Genomic DNA, 15,187 nt, shown 5'->3' on the forward strand with positions numbered 1-15,187 from the left:
TAGTCGGCTTGTGGCAGAAGATTCCTGTGGCATTCTCAAACCCCAAATTCTTGGTTGCAGGCAGTCTATGTAGTTCCTTTATTTCTCTCTCTCGAACTGTCGTCCTCTCAGGCTTTCGTCGTTGAGGGATCGGAGAGGCCAGTCGTTTTCCCTCCTGAACGGGACACATGGCTTCAAACAGCATCTTTGACGCGTTCTCCAATTACTCGTCTAGTTTATTGCGAGGTAAGTCGCCCACCAAATCATTATTATTCCTCTTTTGCTGTTGCCAGTGACAGTCGTAACGGTCATTGGAGATGATCTGTGTGTCTTCTGTAGTCATTGTGGATAGTGTGACTGTGGCAGTTTGGCAGTTTTCATACGTGTGACTGTATGCGTATGTGTGGGTTTATGAATGTAGGCTATAGGGAAAACAGACTCCTCTGAGAACTATCATAACACCTTTTCACTTATCCATTTGATAGCCTGTCAGTTTATGGAAGAGACTTCAATTCTTGTGTGGACAGCTTTAAATATCTATGATGATGAGACAAAAAGTTTTGGAGTATTTATAAATGTATTACATAGAAGTTGCGTTGATAAGTCCGAATGGTCTTACTATGAATGTCAACTATGCCAAAATAAGGTTATTCAATGCATCATTTAAGCCAAACTCCCTGCTGCATGTACGTCAGATACCTTCAGATTAATGTGCCGTAAGATGTTTGTTTTATAACGCTGCAGTCTGAGGACCGTTTGAAGCCGTTCTGATGGGTTTGGATCATAATGGGCTGCTCACCACAAGCATTAGCACCATAAACGTACTTTTAGCGCAGGACGCAAGGGAGGAACCAACTAGACCAACCTTTACTGGAACTCGCAAACCAGTCAACTTGTGGAGCCAGGGCACTCTCAGCATCTCTGTGGTCGCTGTGTATATGTGTGGGTACGAGCCCAAGTCAACATTAGCGATTTACCGGCATTTGCATCTCCTGAGCTCCTTCTCCTCCATTTGTCCCCATGGCAACGTCAACACGTGTGATGAGGTGCCGGGACGTTTTTGTCTAGAATGTGCTTAAAAAACAAACTCAGGGATGGTTTACGTGATTGTCAGCGTGTGATGGTCATGTACAGATTAATATTCCAACTTAAAATGAAAATGGCCGATGTGCTTTCCTGGTCTTTTCTTGCACCGTTTATTTGTAAGCATTATTTAATTGAAATCGTAATCAAAATTAAATAACTTGCCTATGCGTAATGGCTGACCTCACATCAAACCTCTCCAATCACCTGACATGCAATGCCCAATTTTCACAATCCGACCAATTCCCAAAATCAAGTTTCCATCTCATGACGTGTGGTTGTAAAAAGCATGTTATCCTTATCTGTAATCATTTTGTATTTTTAAACTTTGTTATTTATCAAAACATTGGTTAAAGCAAGCAATTATACACTTCACATGCCTAAAAACTCTCCTTAGCTGATGTAAAAATCACCATAATGTGATAAAATTGACAGTTCTGTTTCATAAACAGAAATATGATAATATCCAGTACTAATAATCCGAAAAACATTTCTTTCGCCAGGTAATATAGTTCATTCATTAGCATGTAGATTTTTACAATAGCCAATCAACTTTAAATGTGGCTCATCCAATCAGAGTCACACATTTGCACATTTGAAAAAGTTAGTTAACTTGTGTATATTTCAGTTGGTTAACACTACAGTATCCTTAAATGATTGCATTTATCATGAAGTGATACAGTAAGATTGTAAAACTGTACATGTTAGCTACAGTCCATAATTAATTCATGCACTACTTAATATTTAATTCACTACTGTTCTGTATAGTCTCATTTATTATGTACATATCCATTTGTACATTTCTGTATATTTTGTTCATAGTACACACCTACCTGTAAATTATTTCCATAGTATCACCTAATCCTGCACTTATGCTGATATCCTGCACTACTTTTTATATTGCTTTTGCACTTGGTGCTGGTTTGACCTAAACTGCATTTTGTTGCCTTGTACTTGTATTTGTGTAATGACGATACAGTTAAATCTAATATCATATCATAATGGAACTAGGTGGTTTGAGAGGAGAGGATGAAAATGGTGACCGTCACCCATAAATAAAAGTAATTTATTGTTAAATTTTGAAAAATGTGAAGGCAAATTTACATGAGCTCTGAATTCAGCTTTAAGTTTTTCAGTGTTAAAAGCATTTTGCTCCGAGCAGATATAAACAAGAAAACACCATAGTAAATATCCAGTACAATATACTTTTTATTCAATTCGGAGTGAATCACCAGAATCTATCATGTTCCCAAGTCTGAATCTGAATCTTTTAAAATTTTGAAGCGCAAAACACTCAAATTTTAGGACAGCTGTTGTACGACTAAGGGTGTGTCTTATAAATTCAGGATAAGAACTATGTCAATTGAAATTGCATGATCCAATTAAAATATTTTTTTAAATCACCCTCATGTTGTTCTAACCCTGTACGGGTATGAGTTTCTTTATTTTGTTGAACACAAAAGAAGATATGAAGAGTTTGGTTCCAAAACGCAATAAATCCATTTTGACTAATTTTGGTAAAACTGTGTTTTCTAAGAAAGTGGAAAAATTAAAATCACTATTTTCTGTTACAAACTGTCACATGGCATCTTTCGGTTAAAAAAAACATTAATAATTCAAATCCATAATTTGATTTTCAAAGATTTATTATAAAAACTGATTATTTTTTTGCAAAAGTTTTTTTCCCAAAATGCTATGAATCTATAAAATCAATATATAAATGTGCATTCATCTATTCCATGTTATATTCATTTAGTTGACTAGTGGTATACACTGATTAAAAAAGAAACATTAATGGCATTAATCAAAACACTTACTTTGTCATATTAATAACACTATCATTGCTGCTGTCATCCTTGGGACGTCGTCGCTGAACGTTTTTGACAGCGATCAGCTGTAAAATGTTTTGGTCCTGCTTGATTTTCATTGACTTCGAGTAAAATAATGGAACGTTTTTCATAAGATCCCCTGGGGTTAATGTGTTAACATGACAGAAGCTTGATGCTGTCGTTTCAGAACAAGCAATAGCCGGCATTTTTCTGTCCCCCGAGTGGCTTACATTTCTTCCCCGCCACAGAAAACTACCACAGGTTTATCAATGCCATTAAAGTATTATTTTGTTTTTGTTTGTTTGTTGATCACGAAGTACAAAGTAGATGAGGAAAAATAGGATTCCGTGTGTATTCAATGTGCCGCCATTATTGTTTACAATGCGTGGAATGGTGCGCTGTGATTGGTTGAGCGGATTTATTGCATTCTGCAGAGAAAGAGGACCAGCGTTTATCGCGTTTTGGGAAAAAAGATGACAGAATAACAAGGTGGATATTGGATTTTGCGTAAAATTAAGAATTTACTTTTTAATACTGACCTGATACAATGCTGATTTTGGTGGTAACTGTTTTTTTATGCCGTTTATCGCGTTTTGGAACCAAACTCTTCATATTTTGATTAACCAGTATTGTACCCATTCCACAGTCAGAAATACAAATACAATGGAAGTCAATGGGTACCGTTAATTACCATAATTTATCAAAATATATTCTTTTGTATTCAACAGAATAAAGACATTTTCACAGGTTGGTAACAACAGGTATTTGAGTAAATGATGATAGAATTTCCATTTTTGGGTGAACTATCCTTTTAAGTTCTCATTACAAAAAGAAGAAGTGAGGAATAAACTACACTCATGTATTAGGGTTAAAGTTTAGTTTTATAGATCTGTAAAAATTGTCTACGAACCAGAAAAGGAGACAAAGTCCAAATTAAGTGCAATGCCTAACATTCACCTTTTAAATTTAAAGTCAAGTGTTGAAATTTTAACCAAAAAAGATACAGTTTTCAAGCAAGTTTCTTGATCTGTGCCTTTTCCAGCAATGACCAGACAAACTGACGGTCTCACCCTAAATTCACACCAATGTTGCTGCGTTGGACAAAACAAGTCCTTTTGTTGGACACGTCCTCGAAATGCAATTCAGCCTCTATGTTTCCCATTCTTTATGTAGAGAACACCCTACTAATGTCTTACTTGCACAGTAAACTTTAAGAAATAAAATAAAAAAGACATAACCTTTGCATTTAAAACATTTTAAGGATTTACTATTTTAGGGGCATACATCTTGCTCTTAACTTTGATCTCAACCTTTACTGGGTATTAAATAAGCACAATAAATATGTACGATGCAGACTGTATCTTGCATAACGGTACACATACAGGAGAAAAAGTGAGTGTGAGAAACCAAATGAAAGACAAAGGCGAGTGTATGTGTGTGTGCGCGTGTGTGTATCTGATGCAGACTCTGTTTGCTTCTGCAGCAACCACAATGAGGTCACACCTGTTGCTCTAAAACAGCCGTCTAAAACACACATATTCACACAAACATAAAACGTATAAATATATATATAATTATATAAGCCTGTATACTTGCATAAATGGACCCAAACATACACACAACCACATCATACACATAGAAGGAGATTTTGTGTCCTGTGACATTTCACTGTCGTCACTTAACACAGCTGTCTGAAATTAAAACTTTATATTGAAATCTCTCATTTTGGACGCCAGACCTTTGGTCTCTGGGAAAATCTGAGCAGTTAGACACAAACTGTCCAACTGAAGATGCATGTGAAATGACTGCCCACAGGAGAGACATCTGAGAAGCAGGAGACCAAAGCAAACCTCTCCATTTAATCTCGCTGCTGTCTATGTGAAACAGTTGTGTTGTTTATACTATTTTCAAACAACAGTAGAGCTTGTTCACACAGAAGCAGCGTGACGGAGGGGACGTGAAGTGGGGAGAGAGGGTAAGGATGTAGGAGAAAGAGATGTAATGTAGGAGGACTGGCACAGACTTCATCAATTCTTTCAAGTGTGGCTGTTAAAAGTTTGGAATAAGCAAGAGACACTGTGAGAAGAGAAATGCAGATGATGTGATAAGAGAAGGAGTTGATGTGAGAAAAGAGGAACAGTAAACAATGTGAATAGAGATAAGCAGCAGTTGTTTTAAGAAATGAGAAGAGCAGGGAGTAGATGGTGTGAGTAGAGCGGGAGATGATATGGGAAGAGCCAGAGATGATCTGGGAAGAGCAGGGTGTAGATGGTGTTAGAAGATCTGGAGATGATCTGAGAAGAACTGGAGATGATCTGGGAAGAGCAGATTGTAGATGGTGTTAGAAGATCAGGAGATGATCTGAGAAGAACTGGAGATGATCTGGGAAGAGCAGAAAGTAAATCGTGTTAAAAGACAAGGAGATGATCTGGGAAGAGCCGGAAATGATATAAGAAGAGCAGAGAGTAGATGGTGTGAGAAGAACAGGAAGTGATCTGAGAAGAGCCGGAAATGATATAAGAAGAGCAGAGAGTAGATGGTGTGAGAAGAACAGGAAGTGATCTGAGAAGAACTGGAGATGATCTGGGAAGAGCAGAGAGTAAATGGTGTAAAAAGAGAAGGAGATGATCTGAGAAAAGATGGAGATTATCTGGGAAGAGACTGAAATAATCTGAGAAGAGCAGAGGGTGTGAGAAGAGCAGGAAGTGATCTGAGAAGAACCGGAAATGATCTGGGAAGAGCGAGAGTAAATGATGTAAAAAGAGAAGGAGGTGATCTGAGAAAAGGCGGAGATTATCTGAGAAGAGCCGGAAATGATATAAGAAGAGCAGAGAGTAGATGGTGTGAGAAGAACAGGAAGTGATCTGAGAAGAACTGGAGATGATCTGGGAAGAGCAGAGAGTAAATGGTGTAAGAAGAGAATGAGATGATCTGAGAAAGACCTGGAAATGATCTGAGAAGAGCAGAGAGTAAATGTTGTGAGAAGAGCAGGAGATGATCTGGGAAGAGCCGGAAATGATTTGAGAAAAACTGAAAGTTGATGGTGTGAGAAGAGTAGTAGATGATATGAGAAAAGCAGGAGATGATCTGAGAAGAGCCGGAGATGATCTGATAAAAGCAGAGTAGACGGTGTAAGAAGAGAAGAACAGTAAACAATATAAGTAGAGATAAGCAGCAGATGGACTGAGAAGAGCAGGAGATGATTTGAGAAGAAAAGAGCAGGAGGAGAAACAGTAATGCGAAAAGAGAAGAACAAAAGATGGTGTAAGTAAACTAGACAATGTGAGTAGAGATAAGCAAAAGATGACAAGAACAGAGAGAAGATGGCGTGAGAAGAGAGAGTGTACAAAAGAGAACAAGAGGAGATGGTGTGAGACAAGAAGAACAAGAGGAGATGGTGTAAGATAAGAAGAACAAGATGAGATGGTGTGAGATAAGAAACGCACAAAGGATATGTAAATGAGAAAGTGTGAGGAGACCAAGAGATAATCCAAGAAAAGAAGTGCAGGAGATAATCTGAGAAGAACAGAAGATAGTGTGAGAAGAGCAGGGGATGATGTAAGATGAGAAGGAGACAGCAGGGAAGGGATACTGAATGAACTTGAATAAGAGTAAAGCCAGTGTAACTGACCCCATTATAAATCATAGTTTCTCTGTGACAAGGGTTGAACAAATAGATCAGCTACTTTATGTATGACTATGCAAAAAGTTATTTTGGAAATGCTGAGAAACTTTATGATAAACATGCCCTTAATAGTATAGTTGTCTATTTACCAAATGACATGCATACAACATGTTATGTAAAGTAATCTGCTTTAAATAAACATGTTAGCCAAGAAGGAAGTTTATTTTTGCCAATTTAAGAGTTTGCATAAATGGCTGTGTAAATTATTTACAAAGCACTGACCTCAAGTGATCAAGTGAGAAATGCTATAAAACGGACAACATCATGCCAACTCATCTCATTTATGCAAACAAGCCTCCACTACATACACCCGCGAAACAACCAACCGAATACTGCCCAAATCTTCCGGTCGAATCTTCCGACCTTGCATAACACAAAGAGCAGAATTCCACAGCAAAGCGAAACCTCTCGCTGTTCCATCAGCCCTAGCTAAAGAAAACATCTTTCATACGCTCTGCGAAAGCGTTCGTGCCAGACCTTGAGGACCTCAAGCGCTCAGCCTGCAGATCTGCCAGTGCGCTATGAAAGGCCTGCAAAACTCAAGTTGGCTGCACAGAGTTTATTAATTTCATAAACACATGGTTCGTGCTCCCATAAATTGATACTTCACCGCGCTGGACGCCATTCAAAGGCTTTCCGCTGCTGCCCATTACCCTCAGTCCTGAAATATCAGCATCCATAGCAAAAACTGAAATCTGTAACCAGATATCGAGGGTCTGGATATTGGACAGGGAAGAGTGTAATGAAAACTGCATGAGGGTCTCAGCGGAGGGTCCGGCTTCTGTGTCTAATTTAGCGCAGAACAATTCCTATTTATAAAGCGCAGGCTCTGTTGTCGGTCTGGAGTTGGTTAGGGAAATGTTTCGAGTAAGGGGAGCGCGTAACAGGGATTTCTTGTCACTGCCGCCGCTGATATGAACCAGCGTGAGGGAATCGAATCGCTGCGATGAGTGAGAGAGATTTTCTCTTGTAATCGCACATCTTTTGTGATGGATCATTATTTGGGTTGCATAAGTGAAGTTTTGAAAGCTCTTTCATGTTTGAGATGAATTTAAGAAAAAAATCGATTTAGATCTTATTTAGAGCTATTTTTTACGTGTTTTTGATGTATTTTCTACGCACTCTTAAGAATCCATTGAAGACTTTGATCCGCACAGATGTACTTCCTGTTGTAACAGGAAGATGGGGTGGGACTTATCTAAGCCAATTGCATTTTGTCTACATCACTGTCGTGAATGATGAAAAGCCAAAAAAAAGCCATGCACGTAATTCGGCAGTGTGCGAATGTCTGTTCTGCAGACGTACGCTGGATTCACACAGAGTTAGTCTGTATTTTCGGTGTAATTGTACGTGACAGCGGCCAGGGAAGTCAATTCTTCAGTGTGTGTGCTAAACCCATTACCACAACACAGACACAGAAACAAGAGGTGTACGGTGGTCCTGACATAATGACCTGTCATGATATGAGGTGGTAGATGGATGTCAATGTCATTTATAATGTCTAGACGAGCTATTTTCGAGAGACCCTCACTACGATGCAGACTTCATGAGATGACTTGGAGCAGACAGGATGTGCACTTCCAGAATATCCACAGCACTGGAAAGCTCAGTGGAAATGCTCATAAAATAGTTTCTGTTTGATATTTTTTTGAGCATGTTAAAATAAATGCATCTAACATCCTTATAGCTCACATGTTCAAGTGATTAATGGACAATTATGACCTAATTTCACATTACAGTATTTTCAACTACAACTATAATGACTATTAATGTAGTCAGGATTATTTTGTCATATGAAATCTATTTCTAACTTGATTAACACCAGTTCACTTAAAGGGATACTCCAGCCAAATTTCAAAATTACCCCTTGATACTCACCCTTAAGCAATCTAAGATACCCATGTCCATAATCTTTCAGACGAGCACATTTGGAGTTATTTTAGTAAATGTCCTTGCGGTTTCAAGGTTTATAATGGTAGAAAACAGAGACAGGGAAAAAGTTTGACTTTAAACCCCAAAATTGTGCATTCATCCTTCACAGAAGTACTCCACAAGGCTCAAATGGGTTAATAAAGGTCTTCTGCGGGTAATCAATGCGATTATGTAAGAAAAATATCCAGATTTTTAAACTTTATAAACTATAATATCTATAGTTTCAGGTAACGGCGCCATCTTAGAATCATGTGATTTATGCAAGAGTTTTAGTGTAGTGAGTGTTGGTTGTAGGGCTGGGACAACGCGTTGACGTAATCGATGACGTTGACGCAAAATATGTGCGTCGATTCCTCAGAGCCAAAATGGTGACGCCGGAAAGTATTAACAACGCAAGTGGCTCCACGGCATATATATTGCAATGTTAAGGAATTAATGTTTTTTTCATTCAGATATGTAAATCAACATGTATAAATTGCTATTTGTCAATTAATGGGGAGATAATCGAGAATCGAATCAAATCAAATCGGACTGGGAAAAATGAATCGTTAGATTAATCGATGCATCAAAAAAAAAATCGCTAGATTAATCGATGCTTTAAAAAAAACAATCGTTAGATTAATCGTTTAAAAAGAATATTAGTTTATCCCAGCCCTAGTTGGTTGCCCTGGGTACGTTGCGCATTAACTCTTGTGAATCACGTGAGTCCAAGATGGCGTTGTTACCAGAAGTTAGTTATTTTAGTTTATAAAGTTTAAAATGGATTTTTCGTACAATATCGCAACGATTACCCGCAAAATAACTTTATTAACCCCTTGGAACCTTGTGGATTACATCTGTGAAGGATGGATGCACTTTTTTGGGCTTCAAAGTCAGAAGTTGTTTAGATCCTTGTTTTCTCCAATTATGATGGTTTGAAGGTGAGTACATAATGGGGTAATTTTGATATTTTGCTGGATTATCACATAAAGTTAACTTAACCATTTAACTTACACTTTAAAAAAATGCTGGGTTGTTTTTAACCAATGCTTTTGTCAAAAAGGGACAAACCCAGCAGTTGGGTTAAATGAATTAAGGAAATGTTTATACTTGACCCAACAACGGGTTACAACATACAGAACGGGTTGGGTTCGTCCCTTTTGACCTTTTGAAGCTAAGTCGAATTTTTTTTAGTGAAAGTATATTTTAAGTGTGACGTAGACACCTATATGCACTGAAAAAAATGATTTTTAATGGTAGAAAACAGAGACAGGGAAAAAGTCAATTTATTTAAGATACATTTAAACAAAAAGATTAGTAAAGTAAAATTTAAATATAATACTTTTGTTTAAATGTAGCTCAAATAAATTGATTGCAACCACTTACCTTAAAAAATTGATTACATTCAATTAATCATTTTTTTCAGTGTGTATAAATGTCTTTGTGTTAGATGACAATGTCAAGGCAAGTGGCATTTGCAAACAAATTATGCTAAAACCTTAATCACTTTCATTTTGTAAGTACTGTAATGTTTCCTAGCAAAGTAACCACAGATGAAGTTCATCACATTAGATATGGATATGTTCCATTAGCATCTGCCAACCAGGAAGTGTTCAAGTTTGCATTTTGATTTTGAACTGAACGTGGATCTTTTTTTTCAAAACAATATTTCTTGGTTAGATTTTATTATCTAATGCAGTTTTGCAAGTGTGATTTATGTTGCCAAATACTTATGGTAGACATGCAAAAACACACAGCATAATTTAAGCTTTACTAAACTATATGGCTGTATGTATGAATGAAAAACGTTTGACTCAATACTGTACCACATTTTAGTGTTCTCATGCGATGTACAACTTTGGTTACAGTCCATCCCAAAATAGCAGTGAGACGTTAGCATGAGAAATCAGTCTGCAGCACATCTACAGACAAGTTAAAGAACAGCGTAGGAACTTGTAATGAACTTGTATTGCATTGGTGTTGGATATAATATATTTATGTAATTTTTAAAGCATAAACCTTGCAGTATGGAGGAACTGAAAGATTTACTACAAGCAATCAGCTAAAAGTTTGAACACAGCTGCTGATTCTTCATGTAACAGCACTTTGGTATAATAGTAACTAGATTTGCATTTTATAACGAAAGTAGTGCTTGCAAAGAAAAATAAACCTTATTTTAGTAGCGTGTAGGCTGGTTGCGCATTTAAATGAGATGCATTGGAGCTAGACTCATGACTGTCAGCACATCTACTGCACAAGAATCAACAGTTACTGTGAATGTCAATGCTGATGCATGCAATTTTTTCACTGTTAAAATATTTTCTCTTTCCCTGGATTCATGTGCATGCACAAACATTCGCAAGTAGACAGACTTAAATTACAGAAGTAGAAAACAAATCTGAATATGAGTGTTGTCACTTTAATACTTAAGGTTAAAACTAAAAGATCAGTGTAGTCTTGCAAGCACTACAGTGATGGGCTCACATATTTTACAGAAATGATGACAGTAATAAGAACATGCTGAAACTGAGCGAGCTGTGCAGAGCCACAGACCACAAGCATTTTATCAGACGCTCAAAGGAGATTCTGGTCAGTCTCTGTGCTTCTGCACAAACACCATTCTGAGCACCTTATAAAGTTGTAAGTCTTGCTGTTATTTCTCTGTATATGAATAAGTAAAACACTTATCAGAAATTACCACGTTTTTTTAACCACAGAGCTTTACACCTGCTTTTAAACACTGATAAGTTTATTTTCCATTAGCATCACAGACCTCAGCCAACACCTGAATATGCTCAGTTTCAAGCAAACACACAAAGAAAACTCACAGCGGCACAACCAAACTAAAAAGTGCATTAAAATACTGAAAAAATAAATTTCTATTGATGCATGGTTTATTAGGATAGGACAATATTTGACCGAGATACAACTATTTGAAAATCTGGAATCTGAGGCGGCAAAAAATCTAAATATTAAGAAATTCGCCTTTAAATTTGACCAAATTAAGTCATTAGCAACACACATTACTAATGATAACATCTGAGATATATAAGAAAATTTAAAAAATATTTTCATGGAGCATAAATCAAACCGTTTATTCCTTTATATTGCATATTAAAATGTATTTAATATCTAATTACATTAATTTTCTGTGTTCTCTTACTTTTACTCAAGTGAAAGTAAATGTACTTTTACTAAAGTAAAAGCAAGCAATTACTATATGTTTAACATACATAAATATTATGTGTAAAGCAAAATCTTGTATTTATGAAATGTAGTGGAGTAAAAAATTATGATAATATGCTTTGAAATATATGTTTTTCAATGAAAAACACTAATAAAATACGAATACTTGAAAAAATATTTCTTTACTTAATATCCTAATGATTTTTAGAAAAAAAATAATAATTTTGATTACAATGTACAATGTAGACCTATACAAAGTATTTTGCCGATTGTTACAAATATACCCACTTATACATATAATAATGAGTAAAACTACCCCACTGTATTGTTGCAGACATACTACATGGGTTTTAGAGATTAACAATTATTAATACTACAAATATTCACACAAAAAACCCAAATTTTAGAAAGTGAACAAGAGCTAAACATACCCTAATTACAGACGTCTTTATATTCAGAGGCGAACACTATTTAAGTATTTTACTTACATAAAAGTACATTTTTAAGTATTCGTTTTTTTATCAGTGTTTTTCTTTAAAAAACATACATTCCAAAGCATATTATCATAACTTTTAATCCACTACATTTCATAATTTCAAGTTTTGGGTACATTAAACATCTAGTATTTTTTTTACTTAAGTAAAAAGTACTTTTGTACATTTACTCAAGAAAAGTAAAAGTGCACAACTTTTATGTAATTAGGTATTAAATAAATTTTAATATGCAATATAAAAGGAATACACCGTATGATTATATGCTTTAGAATGTAGTCAACATTTTTTATTAAAGTACATTTTTTCCCAAGACAAACACTCTGATAAAGCACAGATGCTTTGGAAAATTTACTTAAAATACTCAAGTAGTGTCCACCTCTGTTTATATTAAAGCTCCTACTGAAATCAAATGAAAATATTCAATTAATCATATTCATAATTATAGCTGGTAAAACCACATATAAAAGTTAAAGGGTGGTATAAAATGATCAACACGGTTACTTGCAACTCTGAAGGTTATAAAATAAATGGAAAATATGGGAATGACATTTGTAGCGATTGTATCTGCCTGTTTAAGCGTGCCCTGAAGTGTCCACACATAATCATTTTATTTGTCATTTAAACCTCAGAGCGATGCGTCACCAGCTACTTTAATTATGCATCTGAAATCATGCAGGACTGATTCACGATAGAAGACCATGAGAACTTTTGTCTCACACAGACAAAAATCCTTAATCGTCTTCAAACCTCTCCCTTCCTCTCTCCCTTATTTGCCAGAGTGCAATAAAACAAGTTAATTATGGCATTGAAAATATGAGGATAATGATAGGATATAAGATGATGGTTGCCCTGAGGTTATGAGTTTTTGATTCGCTCGGTCCTCCTCTTATTTTTTCCCTTGCTAAATTCAAGGCGCCTTTCCCAGAAAAAGACAAAGTTGTTTACAAGCAGCTCGTTGACTTGCATTGGGTGAAGGGAGCTTTTCAGGTTGGTCTATGTTAAAGAAAACAACTCAAACTCCTTTCTAAGTAAGGATCATTATTTTAATGCACTGATGTTACACACTTCAAAATAAAAGTTTACGATTAAAACTGATTCCAAATATAACAGGAGAACATTTTAAATGGATAGTTCACTCAACAATAAAACTTTTATTAGTATTTATTCACGCTCATGTCACTCCAACCCAGGGTTATTTTCTTTCGCCAAACATCACAATAAAACATAATAAAAGTAGCCTTTATGAGTAATAAAATTTAGTAATATAGGAATGGCATGTGAGAGTGAATTATAAAGAAATTTTCATTTTTTCGTGAACTGTTACACAAAGAACATTTTATTCTCCAATTCTGTATAATGCTTCGCAGAACCTAAAACTCAAGACACAGATCTGAGGGCCCTTTTAATAATTTTTTCACTTTGCAAAAGTTCTTTTCTGAACCTAAAGTATTTCAAGATCCTGTATTTTAAAGAATATACAGACATTTTGAAAAGGGCAACTACTTCAGTTCACCAAAAAATATTCAAATTAGCTATTTGTTATTAAATGTCTTCCGACTCCAAGGCAAAGCGCTGGATTTTTGCTGTAAGATTGAGCACTCATATAATTTTGGCCCTGTCCCAAATGGCACACTCCAGACTTCCTCAGAGTCCACACTTTGATGACATCATGTAGTGCAGACCCTAGGGACCCTTTATAAGAGTCCAAGAGGGTGCACCAATATTGTATTTTGGGATAGACTTGAGCGTCACACCGGAAATGGGAAGAGAAGTTGCCCATCAGTGTGAACTCCTCCCTTCCGTCATCTGATTGGTCTGATTTCTCTTTCGCAAGGACTTCTGGGTTGGTAGAGTGCGCGAAGCCTGCTGCAGTGCATCAAGGGTTCAAAGGGGGCGCTGATAAGCACACTTCGGAGCGTAAAAATGACAGATGGGACACCCAACGGACTCGTAGACTAAGCGAGCACTCGCAATTTAGGCCCACGAGACCGAAAGTCCACATGAAGTGCGCCATTTGGGACAGGGCATATGAATAAGAGACAATGCAATGCAATGCTCAAAATGGCCGCTCTGAAGGAAGTCCCGCCTTCGCATTAAAAGAACCAATCAACAATCAATAAAGACAATTCTTTGCGGGAAGGGCTCTGTACAAAGTCTATTGAGGTGATTTCCAACCTGTGTACATGCTCGCATTTGAAACAACTGTGAATAGTAGTTTTTTAGGGGTGGCGCGGTTCATGAAAAAAATCCGAACCGTTCGGTTTGCTCGTCTCGGTTCGGAGCGCGTGTGCGTCGCACGGTTCAACGGTTCATGGCATGCGCAATGTAGCCTCATGCCCTGTATGTGACCTCAGATAGGGTGTTGCGCGAAAGAAGAGGTGACTGGTTTGGAGTGTAAGTGCTGCAGGTTATGTTACGTGTAGAAATGTCAAGTGGGAGAGAAAAGGATGCGCCGTCGTATAAGTTTGTACATGATTACATGATATACATTTTTTAATACTGTATCATAAATTATGGATAATTAATACATTAATAAGATAATACATTTCTGGAGTGTTAAAAATTAAAAGAAAAATAACAACAAGAACCGTATTGAACCGAGAACCGTGACCATAAAACCGTGATATGAATCGAACCGAGGGTTTTGTGAACCGTGCCACCCCTAGAGTTTTTTGAGCAATTTCATCGTAAGAAACTAGTTATGGTACAGGTGAGATCAGGTTTAAATGTTGATGTAAAATATGTTTCAGCATGCAGTTTTTAGAGATATCTGTCTGTCCTCGTTCAAGTAGAAAGGACTTTAGTCTTGCATGGCTGAAATAAGTGCCCGGAGGCATTGCAAACATGGCCGTCTAGTGGTGCAACTTCCCTAAAGAAACTTTGGTTTTCATGAGGAAACATTTATATTTCAAATTTTATAAACTATGGCCATATGCATGTTCATGAGAGAGTTGAGGTCGGGACGAAGCCTGTGACCCACCATTATAAAAACCCATTGCTTTACTTTAGAAGACATTTAA

At 36.6% G+C, this 15,187-nt stretch overlaps 1 protein-coding gene and 1 long non-coding RNA gene across 4 annotated transcripts in view; one reads left to right on the forward strand and one right to left on the reverse strand.

Annotated features, from left to right (window-relative positions):
• Window positions 1-15,187, reverse strand: part of LOC141368872 (uncharacterized) — a 196,428-nt gene that overhangs the window by 125,283 nt on the left and 55,958 nt on the right. The window lies entirely within an intron of this gene.
• Window positions 1-15,187, forward strand: part of runx3 (RUNX family transcription factor 3) — a 65,398-nt gene that overhangs the window by 284 nt on the left and 49,927 nt on the right. For both annotated transcript variants that reach the window (XM_055169313.2, XM_073873554.1), the window contains exon 2: window positions 112-225. In XM_055169313.2, coding sequence (XP_055025288.1) covers window positions 168-225 — 58 coding nt within the window. In that variant the 5' untranslated portion in view covers window positions 112-167. The remainder of the gene's footprint in view (window positions 1-111; window positions 226-15,187) is intronic.

Source organism: Misgurnus anguillicaudatus, chromosome 11, assembly GCF_027580225.2.
Source record: "Misgurnus anguillicaudatus chromosome 11, ASM2758022v2, whole genome shotgun sequence".
NCBI classification, from domain to species: Eukaryota; Metazoa; Chordata; class Actinopteri; order Cypriniformes; family Cobitidae; genus Misgurnus; species Misgurnus anguillicaudatus.